The sequence below is a fragment of the Epinephelus moara genome, chromosome 24, assembly GCF_006386435.1.
Source record: "Epinephelus moara isolate mb chromosome 24, YSFRI_EMoa_1.0, whole genome shotgun sequence".
Taxonomy (NCBI): domain Eukaryota; kingdom Metazoa; phylum Chordata; class Actinopteri; order Perciformes; family Serranidae; genus Epinephelus; species Epinephelus moara.
In genome coordinates, this window is record NC_065529.1 from 29391198 (window position 1) to 29418253 (window position 27056).

The 27056-nt window shown below is 40.5% G+C and overlaps 1 protein-coding gene across 1 annotated transcript in view; it reads right to left on the reverse strand.

Moving 5' to 3' along the window:
- The window catches only part of LOC126386653 (testis-expressed protein 264), a 43227-nt gene that overhangs the window by 12849 nt on the left and 3322 nt on the right, over positions 1-27056 (reverse strand). Inside the window, exon 2 of the mRNA XM_050039133.1 lies at positions 21994-22215. Coding sequence (XP_049895090.1) covers positions 21994-22215 — 222 coding nt within the window. The remainder of the gene's footprint in view (positions 1-21993; positions 22216-27056) is intronic.

Here is a 27056-nt window from a genome sequence, read left to right on the forward strand (position 1 = left end):
TAATATTTCACTGGTAAATTCTGGTTTGTCAAAATGTTTTTTTGCTTTAATATTGAGTACAATGGATGCACAAGACATTTGATTTGACTAGTTGGTGTTGAAAGTTAGACAAAAAAGTACCGGAGAGAATCTAACAGCATAAGATGAACCAAATAAGAGTGGACTCGGTCTAATGGCATACTTAAAAGATCCGAGCACAAAGCATTACAAGGGTGGGCTTTAAAAGCACTGCACTTACCCCTAAAAGACAATAATGGAACCTCCTAACAGAGAGAGGGGCACTTTTATACAAATCCTGGACTCTTAGCCTTCACTTCATCACAGGATGAGGAAAGTGGACATGTGTTTGCTTCACAACATCCTGTCAAGAATTAGTAATGTTTTGGTCGGATGATTAGGGAGGCCACATAAGATGTCCAAATTCATAATAACATTCATAACAACAATTTCGGATGTGCCTTGCAGTGTTTATAGGGTCTTGGCCCTAGGTCTAATGTCACTGGGACATTATTATTTACATTGTGGGAAATGGAAACGTTGTGACGAAACCGAGCTCATGATGGAAATTAGGGAACATCGGGTCCTGAAGAATGGCCCCATAGCCCTCGGCGAGTATGTTATGGCGCAGAGCAATAATGGGACCTAATTAGTCCTTCGAGATGGGAAAAGACATTTCAGGTTAAACACAGATTTTGGGTTTCTCAAAAATGCAAACAAAACAAAACAACTCACTGCTCAGCCACTCAATTTTTTGTGCTGTTGTGACTTGAAGCCATTTGGCTGCCCCATCATTGCTATTTTCTCTTATTAAAATTAAAGAATTGGTTAAATTCTCCAATTTATACTCTTCGATCAGTGCTTCCAGCTTACATTTTCAGGATTTTTGAAACTACTTTCCTCGCCACAGTGACTCATTTTTTGATTTTGTGATTGATGCAACTATATTTCTAGATTTCTTGTCACTTTATTTTACTTTAAAGTCAAAATAGACAAACTTATTGCTTTAATAAGTTGTCATTATGATGTATGCATTGATTCCAACTCTGTCTGCCAGTGGGTACGAGCTCTCAGAAAGTATTACAGCAGAAAGGAAGTGAGTCAACCAACCAACCAAAACAGGAAGAGGATAGCGCCTTTGTTTTCCTTGGTAGCTATCTATAGCTATCCCCAGTTACCAAAGAGTATCAGTGTATGTTCTTTGAAGTACTGTCCCCAGTATGGAAATGGTGGACGCAGGAACAACCAACAAAATGCAGTGTGTCCTGTGTTGTTGGTAGTCGCTAGGCTCTGAGGAAAACAGAAAGCGATGCGATTGTCTTTGTGACAGCGGTGCCAACAATAAAACGAGTTGTCTGTCTTGTTGAAAGTTATCAAGCTTCTGCTCAAAGCTGAATGAATCATCTGTGCATCTGCCTTTGCAACAGATTATTCCAAGGTTTCGTGACTCCTTTCCTTTATTTTTGTTTGCCTTAGCACTGAACATCCACTAAAAATTCATTTCACCTCAAATGAATTTCTTGTAGAAACAGGAGGCAGACGCTGCATTAGCACATTAAAGTCTCAAATGTTCTTTTCATTAATGGAAAAGTGAAACTGCTCTTTGGCAAGAGGCGCAGGGGCGAGTACTTCTGACTTTTTCAGACCAACAGTGATGGCCAGACAAGTGAGTGAAGAATAAAGGAATGCTAAATGCTAATTCATTCTGAATGGATTAATATTCAGTGAGAGGGTTCGCTCTCCCAGTGTGTGCTCTCAGCATAACTTACAGATTTTATTGCTTCATGAAAGTTCTCCTGGAAGTTAATAACTAAAGGTGCTGTTTAAAAGAAAGAGACTTTTAACTAAGAATAAAGACATAACCAAGATTTTTTTGCACTCAACAAGAGCCATTGTTGTATTGTTATCTTATTAGCATGTACAGTAGACAATACACATTTAAGAATATGACCAATCATGACCTCAGTATCGAATCTCAGCTGTACAGGGAGGCAGATGAAATAATATGTGTGTGCAAAAATAAGAGCTGCACGACAGAGCCGGACTGGGAACATGTATTGTATTCGAAAGACAGACCAGCCTGGAGCTAAAACAATTAGTTGATTACTCAATCAAAGGATTGATGGAAAGTCAATTGACCCTTCCCTAAGTCCCGCCGCCAGACGCAGACTGGTCAATCATAACATATAGCATTGGGCCAGCTCAGACCAGGGTCTGAACACAGCTGTGCCCCATTGACTCTAATGCAGTCTTCACATATTTCCTTCATTATCAGGCTGGTTTTGTGGATTTGGAGCTAAATGTTGTGCCTGGGGCACGTTGTGTATTAATGATACTCGTTACCTGGAGAGGTTGGAAAGAGATATACCTTTCTTCCCTGTTCCAAAACCAAAATCAAACCCTGAAAAGTGTAGGGTTAGCTAGCTAGCTACTGAAGATATAGCCTACTGAATGTATACACATGCTGCTTTTGCTTTTTAATGACTATAACCATAAAAAAAGAAAGATCCTGCTGTACAGGAACCAGTGAAGGGAAGCAGGGAAACTTTGCTGTTATACAACCAGCTGTGTGTCATCGCAGTGTGCGCAGATGAATGCTGTTTGACTTCCCGTGGAGATCCCTGCCCATCCAGAGGCGGAGGTCAGGGTGCTAGCAAAGGCACGGAGGCTTAGCCAAACACCGTTCATCTGCACACACTGCGATGACACACAGTTGGTTCAATATCAGTGAAGTTCTGTTGCAGTCACCAGTGATGTGGTGGTTCACTTTTACACTGTGATCTTGTCTTTTTAACCTGTTGTTGCTGCTGAGTCAGTTTGACATCCTGGATATATCCTTCAAACACAGACTGTAGACCCCTCTGTCTGCTTCTCTCTGGAATCACTCTTTCATTTTTCCAAAAATATGATAATATTTCTTCAGGGAGTGCAGTTAGTTACAGTGTGGGCTCCATGCTTACTCTGGCAGCTTGTTGGACCATCACAAAGGGGCGGGGCTTAGCAAAAGGTCAATTGGCAACCACTTCAATAATCAAACGCTGAAGTTACTTTAAGTGATTTTTCAATGCAATGTCAATGATCCAGCCTCTTACTCGCAAAGAATTTGCTGTTTTTAATCATCTAATGTGATAACAAACTAGATATCTTTCGATTTTAGACTGTTGGTTGTCCACAAAAAAAAAAATAATAATGTTTTTGACATTTTATACACCAAACAATTAATTGATTAAACAAGAAATACTCAGCAGGTTAACTGATGAAGAAAAGAATCATTAGTTGCAGCTCTACAGTGTTATTTATTTATTCTATTATGATGAGCCCTGAGGATACCTTTATTATTTGTGCACCCACACAAGGAGCCTAAAGCTATCACTTATAGTCACTGCTGAGTGAGTAAAACAACAGTCTAACCCAGTCAGCCTAACTATACGTTGAGGTCAGTGTCTTACAAACAGAAGACCTGGGACGGAGTGCAGGCAAATAATTAGACCCGCGGTGGAATGGCTGCGGGGTAGGCATTTGTAATTGGGTAGGGGATTGAGGATGGTGTAGTTATTGATTTTTGTTTGATTTTCTCCAAATTCTCCTCCTGCAGCGTCAGGGCCTCAGGAGCCCAGGAGAGCACTTAAGGCAATCCAGAATAACAGGATCATAGTAAGGTCATTTTTTTCTTCACATCCTCCACGGCACAGAAATGGCCATATTTTTCAACAGGAAGATATTTTGTTTGTCAGGCATGAAAACATTATTGCGTTGTAGCATTATTACGGGAACAGACATGGGAAATTACAGGGGCCAACAGAGCATGACCTCACATTACTTTGATTAAAGAACTGGATATATCCACCTTTGCTTCATGTTTTCAAGTCTACATAGACATCTCGTGTTGCTGAAGACCACCCTCGCCATGATTGGAAATGCTGAGTGCGTCATGTATCATACATTTTCCCCCTCACATGCTTTTCAGGCACACATCAGCCTGCGCCACAGCTAATTCATGGGGACCCATTCAAAGGTAGCATGGAAGCTCAGTTAATGGGTTATAGAAAGCTTAATTATTGAGCTAATTCAAATGTCACAGTTAAATAAACCTTGTTATTATGGTGCTTTGTTGTACTGAAACATTGTGAAGGAAAATCAGCATCAACAAAGGATTAAATATGAATGAAATTTGTAGAGTCCAGGGGATTACCAAAAACATCATGCGAACAGGCACACGTATGCGTACACACACACACACAGCCCTTTAATCACCTCTCAAGTACTTTCTCATGCTAGTTGTGAATTTATTTTTATTTGTAGCCACTCTGCAGTACATGTCCTGAGGGAACTGGTGAAAGATGGTTGACACGAAGAAGAGGATGTGCAAGTGTCCTCTTTCCAGGTTCCTAGCCTGGGGAGCAACATCTGCATGGGACTACTCTGCAAATACATCACATGTGCCCTTGGATAAATAAATAAAACTGTATTGGGTATTTTTAGAGCTAACTTAGTTATACACTTTCACTTTTGTTACTTTTCCTAGAAAGTCATGGAGGCTCTGCTTTAAGTCAGTGACACAAAATACGTATTTTTTCCCCATTAGTGTATTTTTTGCTTATTTCTTTACTTTCCCAGCTTTTCCTGCTTAAGAAATGAAGGCTGAAGTGTTATTTGTGAGTCTTGCTCTTAAGGAATGTTGCTAAATGTGCATTTTTCTAATCTGCTTTCCTGCAATTTCCCTCACGAGCCGCAATTCAGTGATAGACAAAGGAAGAGTAAATTTCTCTGCAGTGTGGAGCTGGAAGTGTTGGTGGGGAAGACAGCACCAAAGAGCTCTCTGCCTCAAAGAGGAGATATTTTACCAGCGCATAAAGAGGCACTCTGGGAAGGTGTGACAAATATAGTGAATACATTTGGGCACCAAAGGAGTAATTTCAACGAAGAAGAAAGTGCTGGTACTGTAGAGGCGCAACAACCAAAGTAAAGCCTGACATAAATAAAGTGTACTGTATGCATGAGCTACCAGTGGTGGTTCTGCAGAGGAGCCATTAACTCCCAACACACAAAGAAATAAGACGTGCTTTTCCCAGGTGGCTCTTGATGAATTGCATCCACTTCGAAATTTTCATGAATCCCCCCATTTATCTTGCGGCTCGTTTTAGGGATGCCCACAAGTGCATACCATATTTTTCCTGAATCAAATTAGTTCTTTATTCTTAAATGTCAGAAAACAGTACAAAAATGTCAGACACTTTTTCCCATAGTCCAAAATGATGTCTCCAACTTTTTCTTTTTGTCCAACTAGCAGTCTAAAACCCAAAAATGTGCAACTTGCAAAAGATTTGAAACAGAGAAGACACAAAACTGTGTCTAGTTGCAACAGAAGTTAGCCCTTTCACACATAATGGTGATAACCATGAGGTGATGACATATTAATAGGCTGCAGAAACAACACAGGAAGGAGGTGAGTGGAGGAAATGCTGCCCAAGTAGAACCACAAAGTAACATTAATATCATGAGGGAAGCAGTAGTCTTATTGGAGTTTTAGTTGTGATAATATTTAATCATTTTTAAATATATTTTAAGTTCATGTGGCAAATATATGCTGCAAGAATTTACTGAAAACCCCCGAACTATAGCAATACAATAATTAATTCATTCTCTGGTGCTTCAGCTGTACAGACCAACACTGAATTATCTGCTAGAGTTCATGCATGTGTGGAGAATAATATATTACAGATATTACTCAGGGAATAAATCAAAACTATTAACATTTCCCTGCATTTGACTGTGTCTAAAAGCAGCAGTGTTCAGAGTGACACCAAGTCCCAGGAGGCATTGCACCTCCTGTATCTTAGAGTGTCAGCCTAGATGAGACAAAGACAGTGAAAAATTGATGGAGAAAAGTGAAGATCTGCTGCCCACGGGGAGATAGATGGGAAAAACAGAGAGGAAAACAGCCGACAAATGATCATTCTGAGCACCGAGACGGATACAAACAACAACCTCTGCCTCAACAATGGCCCTTGTCTCCTGAGGAGAAAGGCGAAAGGAACTGAACAACATGTTGTCAGCAGTGAAGAGGACAGCTGATGGAACGTAGTGGCAGAAAAGTGCTCCCAGCCATTGTAGTGGATTCAGATAGTCTGCGAACCGGGTTGTTTTTAGGTATATTAAGTAGAATTTAACAATTCTTTGTGAGCGAGAAAAACAGCAACTCTGAACTCACCAAGTCAAGCTATGTCTATTCAGACATCAGCATAACAAAACATTGCACAAAGACAAAATGCATCAGTGACACATTAAAATGCCCACAACTTAACGTTAAAGGTTCTTTTTGTAACTTTTTACATGTATGAATCATTTTATATTGCCAATGGGTGAATGGATTATAACATAACTTCAAAAACTTAGACTATCTCAGTCACTCCCGAGTGCCTTGCCTCTCTGTAGCTCCACTACAATGTCAACAGTGTGCAATACGAGCTTGGAAATGGACTCCACTAGTGTCAACAAATGACCTGACAGCAGCCCCCAGTACAGCAGAGTCCACACGTGCTTTGTTTCTGTGATATACATTTTGCAGTGGCAGCGTTAAGATGGACCTTCACTTAACGCTGGGGTTTGCACTGGCTGAATTTGAGCTGCGACACTCGTTGACTTAAAGTCCTTCTCCAGAGCTGCCATCCACTCTCCTCCCGGTGAAGTAGTCTCAGAGTGTCAGGGAGTGAGGGGAAAGGACCATGGGGTGCCCTGGCTAATTCTTGTCTCATATGTGCCTCATATCACAAACTGAGTGCAACCGGTGTTGAAAAAAGTCCTTGAAGAAACACTGACATGAAATATATTATGATATTGTAGTTTTAGCAGGCTAACGTTACTAACGTTGGTTGCTTCGTAGTGTTAGGTGATACAGTAATTTTCAAACAGCAAACTAGTTACCTTATCATTGAACCAACATTTCAAATGAAATGTAAGACCATTACAGATAGTAATGTTATTCTATGTGAGAGTAATTTATTTTGCAGAATTCTATCAACACAATTCCGGTCAATCACATGCGTACAGAGTGCGAGCACTTGCAACAAGATGCTGACTGTAGTTCACTCAACGGCTTCAGAGAGAAGTGCCACTAATAATAAGTTTTTGAAAGTTACATACAGAAACTTTAAACCAAAAAAGGACACCATTCATAGATAATAATTTGATTTGTTTTTTAAAAAGGACACTATGGTAACTTGATTGGGCTACACTGTCCACATGGCCTCATGTTAATGTGAGTATTAAGACACATTAATCCAGGGTGTGTTCATGCATATGCCAACAAGACTAGAGGATTAGTTGGCAGTTAGTTAGTTACTACATTGTTGTTGTTGTTGTTATAAGTGTCTGATTGTCCATCATCTTCATCGCCACATTTATGCCTGGGAGAAAACAAATTTCATAATTAAATGTTCCCTGCTGACTTTATGACCCTCTAGTTGCATTATGGAGCTATTTCTCTATGAGTCAGTCCCCATCATGTTTCTTTAAAGCACATGTACGAGAACACAAATGCACACCATCCACAATCCTGGCAATGATTTCACACTATTCCACTGATAAACACGTAACGGTAACACTGCACAAAACGCAGCAATGCACCAACAAAGACAGTGAAGAGGAAGACCGCTGGGATGTAAATATTAATATACAAAATAACAAATTTTAAATAATTTTAGAAATATGCTTTTTAAATGTTTTATGAGAAAAGAAATGTGTTCACCAGATTTGTCAGACCCCAACGATACACACAATGCATTTCAATAAGTAGCAGTGATTGATTGATTGATTGATTGATTTTATTTAAGTGTCGTGCACCAAGTGGTGCCTGGCCCATATGGGCTTACAAGACACTAAAACAGAACAACAGCCTGGATGGCCACATGACAGATCAATAACAAAAAGTCCACAAAAGGAAAAGCAACATTTCAGAGCAGCCAAATTCCATAACAGAAACATCTTATTATGCTGGATACAACGTTCTCTGTCTTAACTGCCAAGCATTTTCTATAAATCTTGCCAAGGCAAAGGTCTCCTCATCAAAAAGCCAACGCAACATCTCACCTTCGGACAACCAAAATAAACCAGGATTTTTCCACTGAATTTTTTCCAAACAGATGGTTTCTTAAATCACAGTATAAAGGGCAATGAAACAGAAAATGATATTCATCTTCAGCAACATCAAGATCACAAAGAACACATATACGATGCTCCTCCAGAATACCTTTATATCTGCCCACGTCAATAGCCAGAGGAAGGGTACCAGTTCTTAACTTGGCACAAAGGGACCTCTGTCCCCTCTTCAAATTAAAAGTTACATAAAAGGTTTCTGAGCTTTGGTTTGGACCAGAGAATGTAAATATAACTTCTTTTTGTTCACAAGAAAACTCAAAAGGACACCTTTAAGTATCATGCATGTTTTAAGTCTTGTAGGGTTTCCTCTCTTACCAACATTTCCACAAAATGGACAATAAAAGAGTCCCCCCAAAAACATGGCCTGTGTTTTCTAATGGCAAATATATGTACATATTTTTTTTTCTCTTATCATTACAGTAGAGATTGTATATTATCTTATGACTTCTGCATCTCGTCAAATTCCTTCACCGTTTTTCTTGTCTTTATAAAACTCAGCCGATCCCTATGGCTGCTTGAGGTTGAGAAAGTTTATTGAAAATTCTGGCCTCTCTGTAAGACAAGCACAAGAAGCCAAAGACAAATATAGCCAAGCCTACTATAAGACAGCCTTAGCGGGAAACCAGTATTACATGCATAAGTGTTAGGCTCTTCCTTTAAGGAAACTATACTGTGTCAACCCCCCAGTGGTTATCAATTATCATTTGTGGTTGGTTTCACAGATGAACAGCATCCATTGGAAATATACATCCACAAAATACAACTAAGTTCAAACCACTCAAGGCTTAAATTGTACACAGATTGCAGAGGGCACACAGTGTTAGTCATATTTACAACTTTCTGTGTGTGTGCATGTGTGAATAAACATTACCAAACAAGTTTTACTGTCCATGACTGTTATTAAGTGATGGTACTGATTATGTGCAACAAGACCTAAGAGAAATACAAGAGCATATTGAAGTGTTGCTGTCTCAGTCCAAGTGCCATTTCAGGGTCATTCTGGTCATATTTGCTCCGGCATATTTGAGTTCAGATTGCAGTCTGTATGGTTCACTGAATATGAAGAAGAAATATGCAACAGATTTCTCTTGTGTAATACTTGCAGCAGAGAAGGAAATGTATCAACAGAAAAATAACATCCATCAAAGCTCGGGTGTTCACACAGGCTTTTCAGAACTGAAAAACCAAGACATATTTTGGTGGTAAATGCTGCAGGGACACTACCAACTGCAGTGAGTTAACATGACTTCAAAGGTAATATTCACCTGATGGTTGATAATGACAGCAGGCTTTCAGTGGCTGCAGGGAACGGTGACTGTCTCTCATACAGATAACATGACCACAAGACCATGTCTTCTATCTTATTCCACAGGACATTGCAAACAGAGACTGGAAAATGGAATTGAACCGATGCCAAAACGTTAACTTCCACAGTGGTATTAAAAGAGTACTCCACCAACTAAAACTGCACTCTTATAACAGTGGCCTCACCATGGACAGAAAAAAATTATATTAAAATTACAGCCCAGTCGCCAGAGGAGAATGTTGGCATTGTATGCTTCTGCAGACTACAAACACCTTACAACTGCACATTTCATACCATGTCATATCAACATTTCCACAGTGACGTAGTATGTGAGCTGACTTTGTCACCGGGAGGTGGAGGGGATGATGGATGGCGTGACACCTAAGCCAGGCTGCAGACCACTGCACACAACTGTTAAAGACCAACAAGCAATAGCCCCTTTTACACTGCCAGATTTTTGGTGAATGTTGGGCCGTTTTGCCGGCAAGCTGCGAGCGTTTAGACACACAGAGCCAGATTGGCGAGTTGATCTGAGGTGCCCAATTTTCCGCCTCCTTGGGTAGACATATTGGTGGAACCTTTTTGGTTTAAAAAGAACAAGGCGACCTTCCGCCATGGGAAGGGCTGTTGATGACTTGTGGGAGGAGCTGTTGATGACGCCGCACGTGCGACCCACTGGCGGTGGATAAACAGGAAACAGCTGATAGCAGGAATGAGCAGCTAGTACTAGTAGCAAGAGGGAAACACAAACTTGACAGACACTACAGTAAAGATGAGCAACTGGGGAAACAAAGAATTGCACGCCTTCCGTGTCCTTGCAAATGAAGAGGCCATTAACTGTCAAATGACGGGCACGACTTACGAGAGAATCGCCGAAGGACTGACCGGCCGCGGCTTCCCTCAGAGTTCGTCATTGTTAACATCACACACTGTGCTACAGGTTTTGTTACTTGCTCACGCCCCCATTGCCCCGAAAAAGCCACATTCTGTATGAACAAAAGCAGGCAGGCGGCATTTTGCTGCACTCTCCGATTTTGTTTTTATACTGCCAATGCTGAAAGAAGACTGATTGGGCTTTCATGCAAATTTGCACAATTCCTGTTTAAAAAGTGCTAACAAAACCTGTTGTTTTTCAGGCACCAAAGAACGCAGAAACGTACAATGCCATTTACTCTGGAAATTGGGTTGATAATGGATGCAGCAGAATGACAGACACTGCCTTTTTAGTTCCACACACTTTTCCTTCTTGTCTAAACCTGGCGCCTGTGTTTACCCACATTGCAACTTGACCATGCAGCTCAGTGGGAGATTCTCTTGTGCCATGCTATTAGCTGCTAATGTAGCTTTGACCCGCTGGCCTCAAGCAGAGATGTGGAATGGTCTAGAGAGGTCTGGTGAATGTACTTCTTTCTAACTTCACACCAACAGATTTTTCATTTTCAAAATTGTAGTCTTTATCCCGGACCGTCGCTGACTCATTTGATGCAGTTCATCAGATCTCAAGCAGCTCCTCTTTTGTTACATATGCAGTTGTAGGCCCACTACCTCAGACTTGTGAACAGACTTCTGTGTAAAATGAAGTTGTGATTTCAGCAACTTGAGAAAAAGTGAAACAGTGACCTTTAGATCAAAATTGCCACTCACTGACATTGTGTCAGCTCTTTCATCAGGTCCTGCTGTTAGATTACTTAAATGTGTGCATCAAGGGGCACTTAAAAAAGCCAACACTAGCAGAACGTGCAATTCAGGGTGACATTTGGCGGCTTCCTGTAGCCTGTGTGTTAATGACCGTAATCTGTAAGATTACGGAGGATAGCACTCCATCAGTGGCACACGACCCTCCTCGCCCTAGCAAATTGCTTTCTCTTTATTTCTTTCCCCTCACTTCTCCAACCACATCCAATGAAATCCCTCATATCAATGCTGTGTTGCTGCTCTTTTCTGTTTTGCTTTGTCACATGGTTATTTTGAATGTCAACACAGTGGAACTACAATAGTGCTTCCTCAATAGTACTACAGTCTTTTCAGACATTTTCTAAGACTCTTATTGCTTCACGTAGAGGAGGGGATGATGGAACATCGTATCTCCGCAGCCCCTTTATAGTCTTCATTTCATTTCAAAGCCCTGAAGGGAAAAGAAGCAGTTCAAAGGGACTGACGGCATAATGAGTGACAGTAGTCGTTGGCTGTACGAACAATCCAGGTGTCACTCAAGCAACAACAGTCTTTACACAGACCTATTCAGCCCTGACAAATGAACAAGGCCTATTTGAAAGTCACTGAGCTGAATAAAGCAGTTAAGTCTTAAGCCTCTTTTTTTTTTTATCTTTCCCATTTTCTTTAGTTAGCTCAGTGAGGTCCCAAACCTCTGCACCTTGGTTAGGTGCCCCCACCCTGTTGTCCGACTCATACTTGAATGGTTCAAAATTGCCTCTTGGATTGCTTTTCACAAAATCCCTCAAGAGGACACTGGAGCAAATTCATTTAATTTGCATGTCTATCTCAACAAAAGACACGACCGAATTGTTGGAATATTTTAGCCGGCATAAGAGAATGTGTGTGTGTGTGTGTGTGTGTGTGTGTGTGTGTGTGTGTGTGTGTGTGTATGTGTTTGTGCGCCTCTCTTCTACCCAGCAGAGCCACATCACAGATATACAAACTGACCAGGTTTTGGACAGAGCTTTATGAATGCAATACATGGTCCTAATGGAGCTAAAACTACAATTTGTGAAAGACTTTTGGAAGTTGCTTTGGTAAATCATCCAATCACAAATGCATCAGCAGCAGATTTAACACTACGAGGTGATTTCACAGGATGTCCGGTTTGCTTTTGAGTGCAGGAAATACACTTCTATTTTTATCCCCACCAGTTGTCCGTATATTTCTAGAAATCTAAACCATTTACTCGGATGATTCCTGAGGGATTTGGGTTATTGTAGTCCTACTGCAGCCGGCTGGTAATGAGTCAGTGCCATATGTGCCTCAAGTAGCCTATTCATTTGAGAGTCAAAACACTCCAGCCACAGTAGTTGTTATTTAGAGAGCTCCTCCAGTCATTCTCTTTAACATATTTTCACTGTATCAGCAGGACAAACCAGGGAGCAGGTTTAACAGCACAATCGCTGACTGAAAACATCAAAGTAGACAGCGTACATCTTTTAAGCATTTGCTCGATCCTCACATCCTAAGTGATTGATAAGATGGCCGCTGGCACAAAACAATTTGTCCCATATCTAAAAATAACTACCCTTCTTAAATTGTAATCACACCCTGCTGCCTGATCTTGATACAGAGCGACAGTGCAACAGAGGATAAAGTTTGAATCAGATCAATCATATGTAGATGTGACATTTAACACCAACAGTAGATTCCCAGCTGCTGGAGGATGAAAGCCATGTTTGAACATTTGACGGGCAAACTCCACAGAGCGTCCCGTGGGAAGAGTTGGCTCGCAGGATCGTGACGCAACATACCTGATGAAAGAGGCCCAGTGATTTTGTACGTTAATATAATTAATTGGTTAAAAATAAAACAACATAACCAGAGATATTGATTTCACTATATTATATTAAAACTATTTTTTTTTGTCATCATCAAAAGAAAAACACCTGCTAATAGAACATCTAAGCTCTTTAACTTCAGCTTTTACTCTCCTTTTCATTGCATAAAGAGTAATTAAGCCAGTTTATCTCATTTTTAATACTCCTCATTAAGTTCACATGATTTTAAATACAAACAGTGCCTGTTGTCTGTGATTACAAGACAGGAGGGAATTAGACAAAAGGATTAGGAGGGATAACTGCGATATTAAGCAGGTGTGATGTGCACAAACGTTCATAGAATGAAAAAATAAACTAAAAGAATTAAAGAAGGAAGACAAAACAAATAGCATGTTGGAAATTGTGCTTCTAGCAACTATAAAAGTGCACTAGCACAGATCTCCACCAAGCGGCTGCATTCCAGCGCTTCCGTAGCTGATCACGGCCAATCTAGACAATTTTTGCAATTCCAGCAGAGATGTGGCAGCATGTTCCAGAAGATATGTAATAATTATGAAGATTAATGTATTTTTAATCACTAAAACACTAATCTTTGATCCATGTCATTCATAACTGGACTTTTAAGTGCTATTAACGTTGTCTGTAGGCTACAGCACAATAAACTAGGATATATAAACAGCATACACAATGAAAACAGACAAAGAAAGAAACAATTTAACTACAAAGCCTTATCACTTACTCATGGTAGAAGGAAAATCAACCACATCAACCAAATCTGCAAGTCTGCATAGCTTCTAAAATGCTCCTGCTGTGGTAGGATGCCATGCGGCAGATGGAACAAAAAACATGTTGCAGTTGGAACGTGGCATAGCTGTGCAGGGTGGATTCTCCCTCCCTTCTCCCTTACAGTCAAGATGACAAAAATATTGACAAATTTATCTCGTATCACTCCTAACTTTAGTGGATCATAACATATTGCGTATGGAAAAATCTGCAGATGCCCCAGTTCCAAATGAGACCAGACTTTTCTATGGATGTCAGTTTTTAAGCCACGACTTGGGTCAAATGTGACCTTCAACAGATGCAAAGGCTTGTTTTTTGACACAATTTCCGCAAAACCTGGACGAACTTCGGACAACTCATCTTAAATGGCCCCTGCCCAGTTAAGAGAAGTGAGGAGTCAGCAGGCAATGATGATAAAAACAGTCAATAAAACATGTGTTTTCAACAATTGTGTATCACTGCAACCTGGAGAGATGCTTGAGCAGTCATAAATGTGCACACAAAATATTAGGCTGATTGGTGCAGTAGTTTGCAAGATTAGTTGCAGACAGACAGATACACACGCTCACGCACAAACACAACCAAATGCATGATCCCCCAAAGTGTATGACTGGGTGATATAATGATGCAGAAGTCCAGTTAGTTCATCCCAGTAACTCCAGTACTTATTCTTGGGAAATGAATCTTCCTGTTCCCTACGATATTCTGGATATGTCAGCCAAGTGACCATGAACCAAATAGTAAATTAGGGAAATTCTACTGCCAAGTGTGGTGTTTTAAAAACTGTAACAAAAATTCAAATCAATATGCAGTACCACATTTCAGTATAAGATAACTAATGGATTTTTATCCTTTGTGAGGAAACTGGGTCATCAACAGAGATTTATAGTATTTATCATTATAATGTGAATAACACTATTATAATAACGGTTTATTATAAATATGTATTGTTTCTTTTAATGTTAAGCCATGCACTCTATATTTAAAATGAGCTGCATTGGGTATGCAATTATCTTTTATTTGCATTTTAATTTATGCCACAGTGCATGTGCAATTTATTGGACAAGTTGGGCTTCAGTGGATTCAAATGAAGTAAAATGTGGTCAGTGAAAGAAAGACGCCACAGCAGGTGGCAACAAAAAGGTTTTTCTATTGAATGTAAATGAGACAGACTCACAAAAGGTTAGGCATTTACAAAAGTTCCTGTCTGACAGAAGCTCATGCAAGATTGTAATTTTGTGGATGGAAATGTAATGACTTTATAGAAGTTGACAGTTTGCTAATAAATCATCCGAACCATAAGGCTTGATCCCTGCACCTCATTAGTGTCATGAGTTACAACTGAAACAGACAAAAGCAATATGTACAACCAGCGAATGCTTGGATATAAATAAAAACAGAATGCGGTGGTTTGAATTTAACTTCAGTTTCTCCTCCATATGGAGCCTAACCCTTCCCAATGGGAATAAACGGTTTGAATTATTATGTCTTTTTTCTTCTTGATGAGAATATTTCAAAAGTTCTGCACCACCAGAATTACAATTACCATTTAACCACTCTAAATCTTCCAGCATATGTCACTGCCTCCATTACTTTGTCCAGCATATAAACCCCACAACCTTTTCTGACCTTTCCGGACGTACGTCACCTTTAGCTAAAAGTCTGCATGTTTAACAGGCCCTGCGGACTAGCATCTGTGCACTGCTTTGCATCACGCTCGCCCACTAATAAGAATTGTGGGAGGCAGCACCTTATGTCCCCAAAAATGAGGCTTCATTCTCTATCATGTAAGGAAGACTTTATGATCACTGTCACACCATGTGTGTCAGTTGCTAAAAAAGGCCATTTCTAAGGAACAAAGAAAAACTTGCTTTATATTCAGCCCAGAACCTCTGTGCTGGCAAGAAACTTCAGTGCCCCGAAGCGAACAAATGTTCCATCGTCTGCCTTTCACAAACCTTTAGATCTCTGTGAATGTCAGCAATATTATTCTCCCACCCCAGTCCCCAATCCAGTCTGAAGGCCTGGCCACCGTGCTTGAATCAAATCTCAAGATGCCAAGGCGTCTGTGATGTAGCCCACCACTAAAGAGCCAAGGCACAGAAGAAAAACACTGGGGCCGATCGATGGTCTGACTAGGCAAATATCAGGCCCAACCGTGGGGCAGCGACTCAAAGTGTCTGACAGACAGAAATCATTCTGCCATGACAAGCCAGGCATGCTAAATGCTGATGAGCTTGTTTGAAAAGGTCTCACCACTTGGGATATTCAAAGTGTCAGCCATCAACAGCATGCTCTGTTCACTAATACCCCATTTAGAACAGTTTGTGCTGCTCTGTTAAACGTGAGCCATGTGTGCTTTAGTTTAAATACTGTTGCCGAATTTGATACAGAAAAAGTCTCTGTTGCAGTGTTTCATAATCTATTTTTAAAGTGTACAGGGCACTTAAAAATCATTAAGGTCCTTCTATTCAAAGTATGCTTCAGGACAAATGCTTAATATGACTTCAGCAGTTTCGAAAACAATTGCACCTGAACTCCTTAAATCCCTTAACCAACTCTTTTTCATGCTTACATTTCAACTTTAACAGACACTTGAACTATCTTCAGTTTTCAAACTTCGAATGATGTTTCAACTCCCTTTCGTGCTTGTATTTAGCAGACACTTCAACTCCTTAATCTGCTTTGAGTTTAGCAACTACTCCCATAAAAAGCATTTCAAAGCCCCAAAAGACTCGGCATGATAAGATATTTTACCCGGTTTAAATGTTCTAACAAATTTTCAGTTGCAGATCCTAAGTGCTATCGTAGGCAACTGGACTTGCCAAGTTTTTTGAAGACATTTTACCTCTCGCCCAAGAGGTGAACATCGGCAATAAACTCAAGTCCAGTTGCCTATGATAAAGCACTTAGGACTACCATGACCTTGATGACTGAGAATCTTCACCAGCATGTCTCAGTTGCAGACACACCTGCCCTCTTGTAGTTTTCATATAGTTTTGCATTTTTATTTTTATTTTAGATATAGTGCTGATTAGTCTTCAGTCTTCAATAGATGGTTGATATAGTCTAATTGGTGGTTGAGAAATCCCTGGATTTTCTTGACAGTATATTTAAGTCTCAGTCTTTGAACGTCAATATGTGAATGTGTTGACTAATGTTATTAGGATTTAATTCTCAGCCTTCGGGGGCAACACTGCTTCTTAGAAAACTCTGGATGGATTATCTGCATAGAGGTGCATTCTGGGTGAATATTGTGATGCAAGAGAATCAATCTCCAGGAGGTTACAGTGTATTGAATATTGCAAGATGTAAAAACTGAATGTCAGTGTGAATTCTCTCAATAAAATTGACTTAGATGTTGCACTGTGCAGTCTGAGACCACATCATCCCTGTTGAACTGATACTCAAGGTCCCACAGCTATATTCAAATAACTACATAGCTCTCTTTTAATAACAAAATACCGCAGTGCGATACCACTTTGCAAATCTGCAGAGCCAGGAAATAAAAAAGATAACAGCTGCAAAGTCCACCTGCACTGAACAACTGTCCAACCTGCCAGTTACACCCCAAAAATTCATTCATTTTACATTTCCTGGGCCTCATAACTTGACCACATGATTTGGAATCACATCTCCCACTGGATTTCACGACTGGGGATAAAATGTGTTGTCCAGTGGTTGAGATCCAAGATCCAGAACTCTTACATCTTTTTTCTCCTTTTGGTCCAAAGTCTATCTATCTATTACATTGCATGGAAATAAACTCACATTTTAGAGGTATCCTACAGACAGACATATGGTTTGAACAATCTTATAAATATTCCGCCCTCTAAGTCTGCCATCTTCCAGAACAGGTCAATATGAGACTTGCGTATCACTAATAGCTGGAGGGGCATTAATGGACGAGGACAGAGAGCCACCCACATGAAACATTATAGGCAGAAGTTACAGTCTGTCGGTTACTGCAATTAGCACATTTACTATACCCTCAGTTTATGAAGTTTATTTCACACATACGGCTTCAACTAAAAACAGCCTGCTGCAAATTCTACCATCAGGAAGGTTATAAGGTTCAGTTTGTTGAAAATGTTTTAGAGAGGACTTAATTAAACTTTGTGATCATTCTGAAGGCTGTTGTGCATTTTGTCCACCCCTATTATACCAGCATGGTTTCTAAACATCAGAAAGTACAGCATCTAAAATGGCCATTAATTTGAATCAACACCTCTCTCTAACAGTTTCAACAAAACACATTATGTTTTTTTTTTTACATTCAATGGTGTTCATTATGTCTTCAGTTTCTGATAATGACTTTAGTTGTTCTTTTATAGTTACATACCTTGGCATGTTTCAGCGGAAACTTCCACCTTCCTCAGAAGTGTCACTTGGTGGTGGTTGTGGCACATCTTTATCAGCTGATCTCAGCTGATATTAGAGATAAAGACGTGTCGCAACCACCACCAAGTGACACTTCTGAGGAAGGAAGTTTCTGTTGAAACATGTCAAGGTATGTGACATCCTAACAGATAAGATAAAAGAACAACTAAAGTCATTAAAAGAACAACTAAAGTCATTAATATCATTATCAAAACACATCATGGTTTTTAAAAAAGTATGATACATTCCAGCGCTGTTGTGTTTGACTCAGGAATTCCACTTCTTTTGCTGGTGACTAGAAATGTAGCTAATTACTTTTTCGAATCTAACAACGCAAATGCAATTACAGAAATTTAAATGGGCTTGTTACTCATTACTTTTGTCGTGAGTATAGCAGACAAATTCAGCCTATTCCCCAGATTTTTTTCCCAGTTAGGATCTAATGTCACTCCTAGTGATGCGTGGGTCACCTGAGTCACCTCAGTCCTTCTGTCCTGTGTGTGTGTGTGTGTGTGTGTGTGTGTGTGTGTGTTTAATAAAGACAGCGAGAGAGAGAGAGAGAGAGAGAGAGAGAGAGAGAGAGGAAGAGAAGGTTTAAGGTAGACTGTTTCACTCAGTGTTTTGTAAGTTATTAAGAACTTCTGAATCTGAATGCTGTTTTGTCACTTTTTGATCCGCCCAGGACCCAAACATTTTTTTATTTTTACTTTATTTAACCTTTATTTAACCAGAAAATCCTCTTGAGATTGAAAATCTTTTTTTCAAGAGTGTTCTGGCCGAGACAGGCAGCAACATAAGATACAGACAGACAATACAGAACAAAATACAAAATTAAAATATACAGCTCTAAACAAGCAATATAAAACACAAAGTAAGATTACTACAAAGCAGAGCCAAAAAGTATGTTCTTGTATACTACAAGTGAACCATAAAAACGTACAAAAAACCTGCAACAGTGCTTTGAAACAGCCAAGAGGAACCAAGGAGTGCAACTCCTTCTACAGACAATAAAAACATGTTCTGAGAACGGAGAGCATAGCCATTTTCAATTTTTTCTTACATACATACTGTAAGTATGCTGGAGGTAGGCCAAGAATAGCTTTGTGAAGAAGTTAATGCCAATGAAAAAGGCACCAGTCAACCCAGTCACATGACCTTACAGCGGCACAATGAATGACGTAAATCAACCAATCAGTTTTACACTGTCACTGCACACAATGGCCGACAGTTCAGGCAATTTGAGCTTGCTACCCTGGAAATATGGACATTATTTATCCCATCTGGAGTTCAAGGACAGCACCAGGCCTATAGTGGTGAGTTGTAATAGTATGTGCAGGATTGTAATAACTGTTAAGGTTACAAAGGATAAACCACAGTGTGTTTATGTTTTTTTTTGTTGATAAATAACTGAATCACTTTTATTTCATTAGGCCTATCTTGATAAGATTTACTGTCAAATGTCTGAGAAACAGTAATTTCATTTTACTCTCCCAAGAAAGTATAGTGCTGCTTGATTTGAAAGCCTGTCGAGGCTACAATGAAAAGGTCTATCAAAACATATCCATTGTGTTTTATTGTTCCACTACTTACTTTTCATCGTAGTAATAATGGGTATAATAATAGATCAGATTTGACTTTGTCATGACAAATATCGTGCCACAGCAACACTAAAATAACATACGCAGCTATGTGTGCAATATTAAGAGAGAATTGAAGCAGATATTTAAAAGAAGTGCAAACGTTACTTTCCTTAGTAACTAATTACTTTTATATGCAATGCTAATTGGTAAAGTAATTCAACTACATTTGAGAAAAGTAACTAGTAACTGTTGCTAAACACTATGCAGTGCATCAAAGACTGTCAGACTTTAGTAGCTTTTATTCTTTTATGTGATTCAACGAGTATCTAAATCTCTTACAGATAGAGAGGGTTTATTAATTATGAAACGCAACAATGCCTCCCAATACGGAGCCAAACAACTGCAACTAATTACAGGCACTAAGTGTTGAGGCAGCACAGTAAGTTATGTGTAGGAAGTGCAAAAACAGTGATCGAAAGAGGATATGTTATTGCTGGTAAAGGAGACTGATGTCCACTTTGATGGCTGTGTAAGCTGACCTTTCCGACAGGCTAAGTGCCACTGGAGCGCAGCCAGATTTAAACAGCGTCCGAGCAGATGGTGGAGGCAGCCAGACAGGACACACAAACACATTCCTTCAGCAGAAGCAGAGTGATTGAGACAACCCGTGGTGTAGCCACCTGTTTCAGCACACTGCATAATTAAACCACATCCACAGAACTCACGGCTCACAACAATGACTCACTTTCCCAGCATCCCTCAAGCGGCACTCGGCGAGATCATTCATCATAAAGTGCTAAAAGGAGCTCAAATTGTTCTCTTTCTTTCTTCTCCTTCGTCTTCGAGTTCACTCCATGCCTCCGTCTCCTTTGCAACCATAAATCTCTGCCTGCTGTACTACTACCTAACAAAACACCTCCCGGCCCTCCAGGGGATGTGAAGAAAGGATTTGTGATGCTCAGCGTTTCACAAAACACATTTCAATTTCCTGCCGCCTGAAAACACACAGTATGACTCAGATGTGCATGTGACGATCATGGGGTTAGATATTGATCATTTACTCGCCACGTAAGCCCACCTTAGAGTTAGCAATGATTCATTCTATCATGCGCACATGCATTTCACATCACACGTTTCCTTTCTTTCTCCTGCCACTGAAATAAACTTACAGGCAGTGGCTCATGATGGTTATATACTGCACCTATTCCCATTTAAGGAATGTAAAATATTGTACACTGAGTCAAAATAGAAACACTGAAAGCCCATTATCTATGTATGTAAGATGTGTTCTGTGAGTGTTATAATGGCACGTTGTGTGCTGATTTAATGTGCAGTGAGCTTTGAGAGAACACCAAGGCCCATGGGACAAGTACTGTATGTGATGGGCTTAAGGCTGATGCTGATGATGCTGTGTGTGTCAAGACACACTATATTTCACTGTGATTAATTCTGTTTTCCTTTACGCATACATTTATATAACAAGGGAATTAGGGCACATTTTGACATATACATCTGGGATCAAGGGCGTAGGTTTTGTTTCAGCATTGGAGGGAGAGTCCTCTGACAGCAAATTATGAACATCAAAAACTTGATTTCCTGCAATCTAGTCAATTTATATGCATTAACGTGTGTCTTTTCTGCATTAATTAATGGCGCAAGTGTCTTTTATTTCCCATCCATCCATCCATCCATCCATCCATTTTTATCAGCTTATCCGGAGCCAGGTCGCGGGGGGCAGCAGGCTGAGCAAGGCTTTCCAGACGTCCCTCTCCCCAGCAACGCTTTCCAGCTGCTCCTGGGGGATCGTGAGGCGTCCCCAGGCCAAAATGAGATATATAATCCCTCCAGCGTATTCTGGGTCTGCCTCGGAGGCTCCTACCAGTTGGACGTGCCCACGAAATCTCTAATGCAAGGCGCACAGGAGGCATCCTGATCAGATGCTCCAACCATGAAGGAACATGAAGGAACAGCAGCTCTATTTTGAGCTCCTTTTGGATGTCTTTTATTGTCTCAAAATAAAAGCCCACTTCTACTTACATGTTTTGTTGAGACATGGGACAAATGCACGGATGTGTCACCTGCATTCCCCCCGAAATCTACACCAATGCCTGGGACTTTAGATGCATAGAAAGCATCTGTCCAAGCATTGGAAACAGTTCTGTATACAAGGTGTTCGTGTTAAAGTATTCTTTATATCCTATTTTATGGTTATCAAGCCTTAGTATATCATATTCAATCAAAATTCAGATGATTTTGATTGGTACAAAGGAGTCCAAAAGACATATAATACCTTGATGTAGTGATCCAGCCGCGGGTAAACTCTTCTTACTCCCAGGAGGATGGAGAAAAACGTCCTGTGTGGGAACGAGGTAGTGACCACATGTGTGACTTCGGGAAAGGAAAAGACATTAAAGCCTGATGTCTCATAGCTCTTTAAAAGCCCCTCGTCGGCCTCGTTTTCTCCCTCACTCAGAATACTGCCCACAGCATAGCGACATTGTGGACCCGGCACCTAGAAACAAGGATCAAATGAAGCAATGAATAAAGACAGATAAGAGAGAGCATACAAACAAGATAGACCAATGGATAGTTTAGATAGATAGATAGATAGATAGATAGATAGATAGATTCCTCATTACAGTGATTCTAAGCACCATCATTATATAGAGCCTGAACACAGCAGCACTGACAGACAGATAAATGCTCTGAAGCCAAAAATGCTATCTAGCAATTTAAGAACAACTCTTGCTGTTTGCTAAGGGTTTTTTTAGGAACTGACTGCACAAAACACTACATCATCTTTCCCCTTTGCCAGTCAGTCTACCCTGAAAAAACGGAGAAAACTCTGAAATGTCACCTACAGTACCATCAACATTTCAAAAGTACCCGTCTCTAACGACTGATGAGTCGTAAACACTAGGGTTTAATGTGAGGTCATTTAAGAGTAGCGCATAGCATACATTAAAGAAATGATGAAATGCTAGCAAAGAAAGATATCTTCTCTGATGTCATCCAGGTGCCAAATTTAAGGAGAAAACATTCCCATTAATTGGAGCTCTAATTGGAGAATTTGGCAGCGCAGCAATTATTGCTCCATCCTCCACTCTGAGCACCCTGGTGCCCATTAAAGAAAAAGAAGAAAAGAGAGACACTCTTTACAAATGAATACTCTTGGGACATCCAAGACTTTCTCCCCACTGTGCTGAGCTGAGCACCGCTGAAGGCTCGTGTAATAAATAAGCTGGAATGGTCCAATTTGTCCATAAACCTATCAATGTTACGCTTACAGCACAGCCAGCGTGTCTGAGAATGCCTATTTTCCTCTCTGTTCTTCAACATGCAAGGCCAGTCATGGGTAGAAGTGCGGTGTTCACCGAGCACTGCAGACTAAGCTGGGTTTTTTTCCACACAGCCCCAAATTCAAAGTTTCAGACACATACAACCAAAAATACTGCAAGAAGTTTTGTATATTTGAATTATTCTGTGGTGAATTCTAATTATCAGAATTATTTCTTAATCTCGTCAATAGCTTTGCTATGGGTAGAGCTGCAACAATTTATAAATGAATCAAATAGCTGATCAATTTGTTTGAGCTAGTTTTAAAGGTACACTATGCAGGATTTTCCTAAAAAATAATGAAGACGTAAACCCTCTCATTCATTCATTGTCCGTAACCTATTATCCTGTCAGGGGTCGCGAGGAGGCTGGAGCCTATCCCAGCTGACACTGGGTGAGAGGCAGGGTACACCCTGGACAGGCTGCCAGGCTATTGCAGGGCTTACAAATAGAGACAGACAACCATTCATGCTCACATTCACACCTACAGCCAATTTAGAGTCACCAATTAACCTAATGTGCATGTCTCTGGACTGTGGGAGGAAGCTGGAGAACTCCGAGAACATGCAGACTCTGCACAAAAGGGCTCCCCCACCCTGGGTTTGAACCAGGAACCTTCTAGCTGTGAGGCAACAATGCTAACAAATGCTAACAATGCTACCTCTCAGTCATCACTTATGACCCGACAGAAGTGCGTGGTAGTGTATTTTTCTGCAGGGACTCTGCCCTCTGCCTGTGTTCTACTTATGTTCTGTGTCTGGAGTATTTATGGACGTGTACACCCACAATGCTCAGGTGAGGTCAGGGCTTTATAAAGAAAAAAGTGACCAGGCGCCAGACTATCAGCAGCAGGCATCCAAGAGACGCAGTGCTGAAAAAATGCAAATATAGCAAGGCAAAATGCCAAACGAGAGTGAATCTGGGGTTGGTTGCCTTTTAGTGTCACAAACCATAACTGACAGTTCTGCATAGTATACCTTTAAAGGGGAACACCAACTAAAGTAAGAATTGCAATATGTTATTTCAATGGCTGATGAAATCAATGTTTGTGAACATGAGCTACTCTCTCTCAAAGCCTAAAACTAGAGAAGTAAGTCTCAAACTTGTGATGTCATAGGGTATAAAGTCTGGAGCTGCTCCTCAGACAATGGATGGGAGACAGATTTTGTGGACCCACAGAATGTTTTCTTTTTTTACACCCCAATGACCTTTATTCGACTGCAGCGTTCTCAGTGCTGAAACTGAAAATGTACTCATACACTCATGAACATTCCCCTGGGTGCTGTCAGTGTCATCTATACCATCTCTCACCATTCATTGTCTATGGAGCAGCTCCACACTTTATACCCTATGACATCACAAAGTTGAGTTTTAGATGTCTGGTTTTTGGATTTGGGAGAGAGTTTTTTATTCTTACTAATATTTTTGGACTGCCTTAGACCATAGAAATAGCATGTATGAATTTTGAAAATGGGTGTAGTTCCCCTTTAAGCAACAAATGCCAAAAATGCTCTGGCTGCAGCTTCTCCAATGTGAGGGCCTGCTGTTTGTTATCTCATTGTAAACTGAATAGCTTTGTATTGTGGACTGCTGGTCAGACAAAACAAAACATTGATAATGGATGTGATGGACATTTTTGTACTTTCTAACATTTTATAGACTCAACAATTTATCAATTAATTGAGAGAACGGTTTGCAGATAAAATGACACTGAAAATAGCGATAGTTGCAGTCGTGCTTCAGGGTTTTAGGATAAGGATCTCGCATTAGTCATCTTTGTAATAAAGGAAACAGTCATTTACAGGCTAGATTCTGAGATTTTTTTCTTACTGTCAGTTTCCAGCTGTACTATCAGGTCGGGAAACTTCAGTTTGAGTCAAGTTGCATTAATTGCATTCAGTCTGACTTGAGAACAGTTTCCAGGCCTATACTGTGTGCATCGTTTTCTCTTCCCAGTGGTGCAAATTATAGATTTTTCCTCCTATGTGTTGGCATTGTTGTCACGCATGAAGCAACAAACTTCAGCAACATATACATTAATGATGACAGATATACCACACCTTGTTTGTCTACTAAGCTGTATCATTATACTTTAGATGCTCAGTGGAGATATCGAAGGGAAGATTTAATTAAGGCTCCAAAAAAAGAGATAATCTCCATCAAAATGTCCGCAATCCCTAAATAAACATCTGCTCACCACTGCAAATCAACAGAGACTGTCACTACAGTCGAAAGAGGAGTCAGGTTCTCAGTGGAGCTGGCCAAACTAAAATAAAAACATGTCAAGCACTTACAAAACACATTGATTTTAAATATCCAGTTAATGGCTCGATTGATCTTATTTTAAGTACCAAAAGTACAGTTTGGAAAAAGCACATACTTCTGACACTTTGGATGTTTCAGGGGCTCACAGTGGGGAGTCTAAGCCAAGTGGATTTATTAATCATCACAGAGCTCCATGTCGGGAGTTCAAGAAGAAAGAACCAGCGCCAAAAGCACAAGCCTCTGTCCACAATCTTTGTTTTGCCTCTCCGCGCTCATCAAGACACTAGAGTGCCGTCTTTTGATGTTTCTTCAATACAATGACAGCTCATCTAAAGCAAAAAGTTTCCGAAATTCAGCTGAAGGAACAACGGCTTCATGTCTCTGATGCGCATGGTCTGAATTGACTTTGGTAAGGCAACAAAGTAAGAAAGGCAAACTATCTCCACCAGCATACAAAGTACTCTCCATCCACGCTCACATTCAGAGAGGCTTACATTTTAAATGTTTTACTATGACTTTCTGAAAGGGCAAGTATCAGAGAGATTTTCAACTATTTCATCATTCAGCACAAAGACTAACTTTCGGACTGATACACATTTCCTGTCCAGCCCCTGCCTCAGCTGCCATGCCCACAGCTTTCATCATAGTGTGACCCAAACATGGGTCCCTCAAGATGGGCAGACACATGTGTCATTTCACCACCGCTCCACTTGTCACATAGCTTTTTATTTAGACAATCCATGTCTCGAGAACCGCAAACCCTGACCCCGATCTCTTTCTTGGAATATCAAGTTTGACAGAAAACTACATGGTCCATCCCCGTTACCGCCCTCTGACGTTTGTCAAAGTTGGACGCAGAGGGGGGAGAGGAGGAGAGGAGAGCTGCAGGGTAGAGGTGAAGTGGGCGCACTGGGTCAGAAACCCCCCCTGGCTTTGAAACAGTGAAGCGGCTGGTGGAGGAGAAGGGTGTAGTTAGCGGGGCCCAGAATATGTGTTAGCCATTTGAGGGAAACAGACAGAGCTGCTCCAGCCCTGTATCCATGGCAACCATCCGAGGACCAACTCAAGTCCTCGTTGAGGTCTTTTGTTTCTCCAGAGGAAGTGATTAAAGGAGGTAAAAGTGAGAAAAGCGAGAACAGAGGAAGAGACTCGCCACGCTGACACTTATCCTCTGTCAGCTGCACTTCTGAAAATCTTTCTCACTGAAAATATCAATGGACAGTGTCTCTCTATTTAGACACCAAATACCAGTCCTCCTATCTGAGAGCACTCTCTGGGGCTCCTGACGCCGGGACTGAATGGCATCCTGAGGCTCGGACACTAATGAGCTGAGATCATTACGCCAATTATTTTAACTTAGATCAGGACTTGGCTGTGACTCTGTGCAGAGGAACTAGGACCCACTGCTAAACTAATTGCTGGCTTGGGAAAAAGAGGATGAGCATAACAAAAGTGTTTTTGAAGCAGAGCTGAGAAGAGTCCATCACTGAACTCTGGGTACATTCCATCAGGTTGTTGTGCATCAAGCTACAGCAGGTTTAGAGCCACTTAAGTCAATACTGCTGAACTGCAAATGGTTGATATTAGTTTAATTCAGACAGAGAATAAAAGCAAACATTAGAGGTTAGTGATTCTGACAAAGGTAATGTCATAATTTATTCAATATATCAATACTGAGAGTTTGATAATGTCTGGTATTGGCACTTCCATATACAATATTTCATGTACAATATTTAACAACCAAGTAAGACG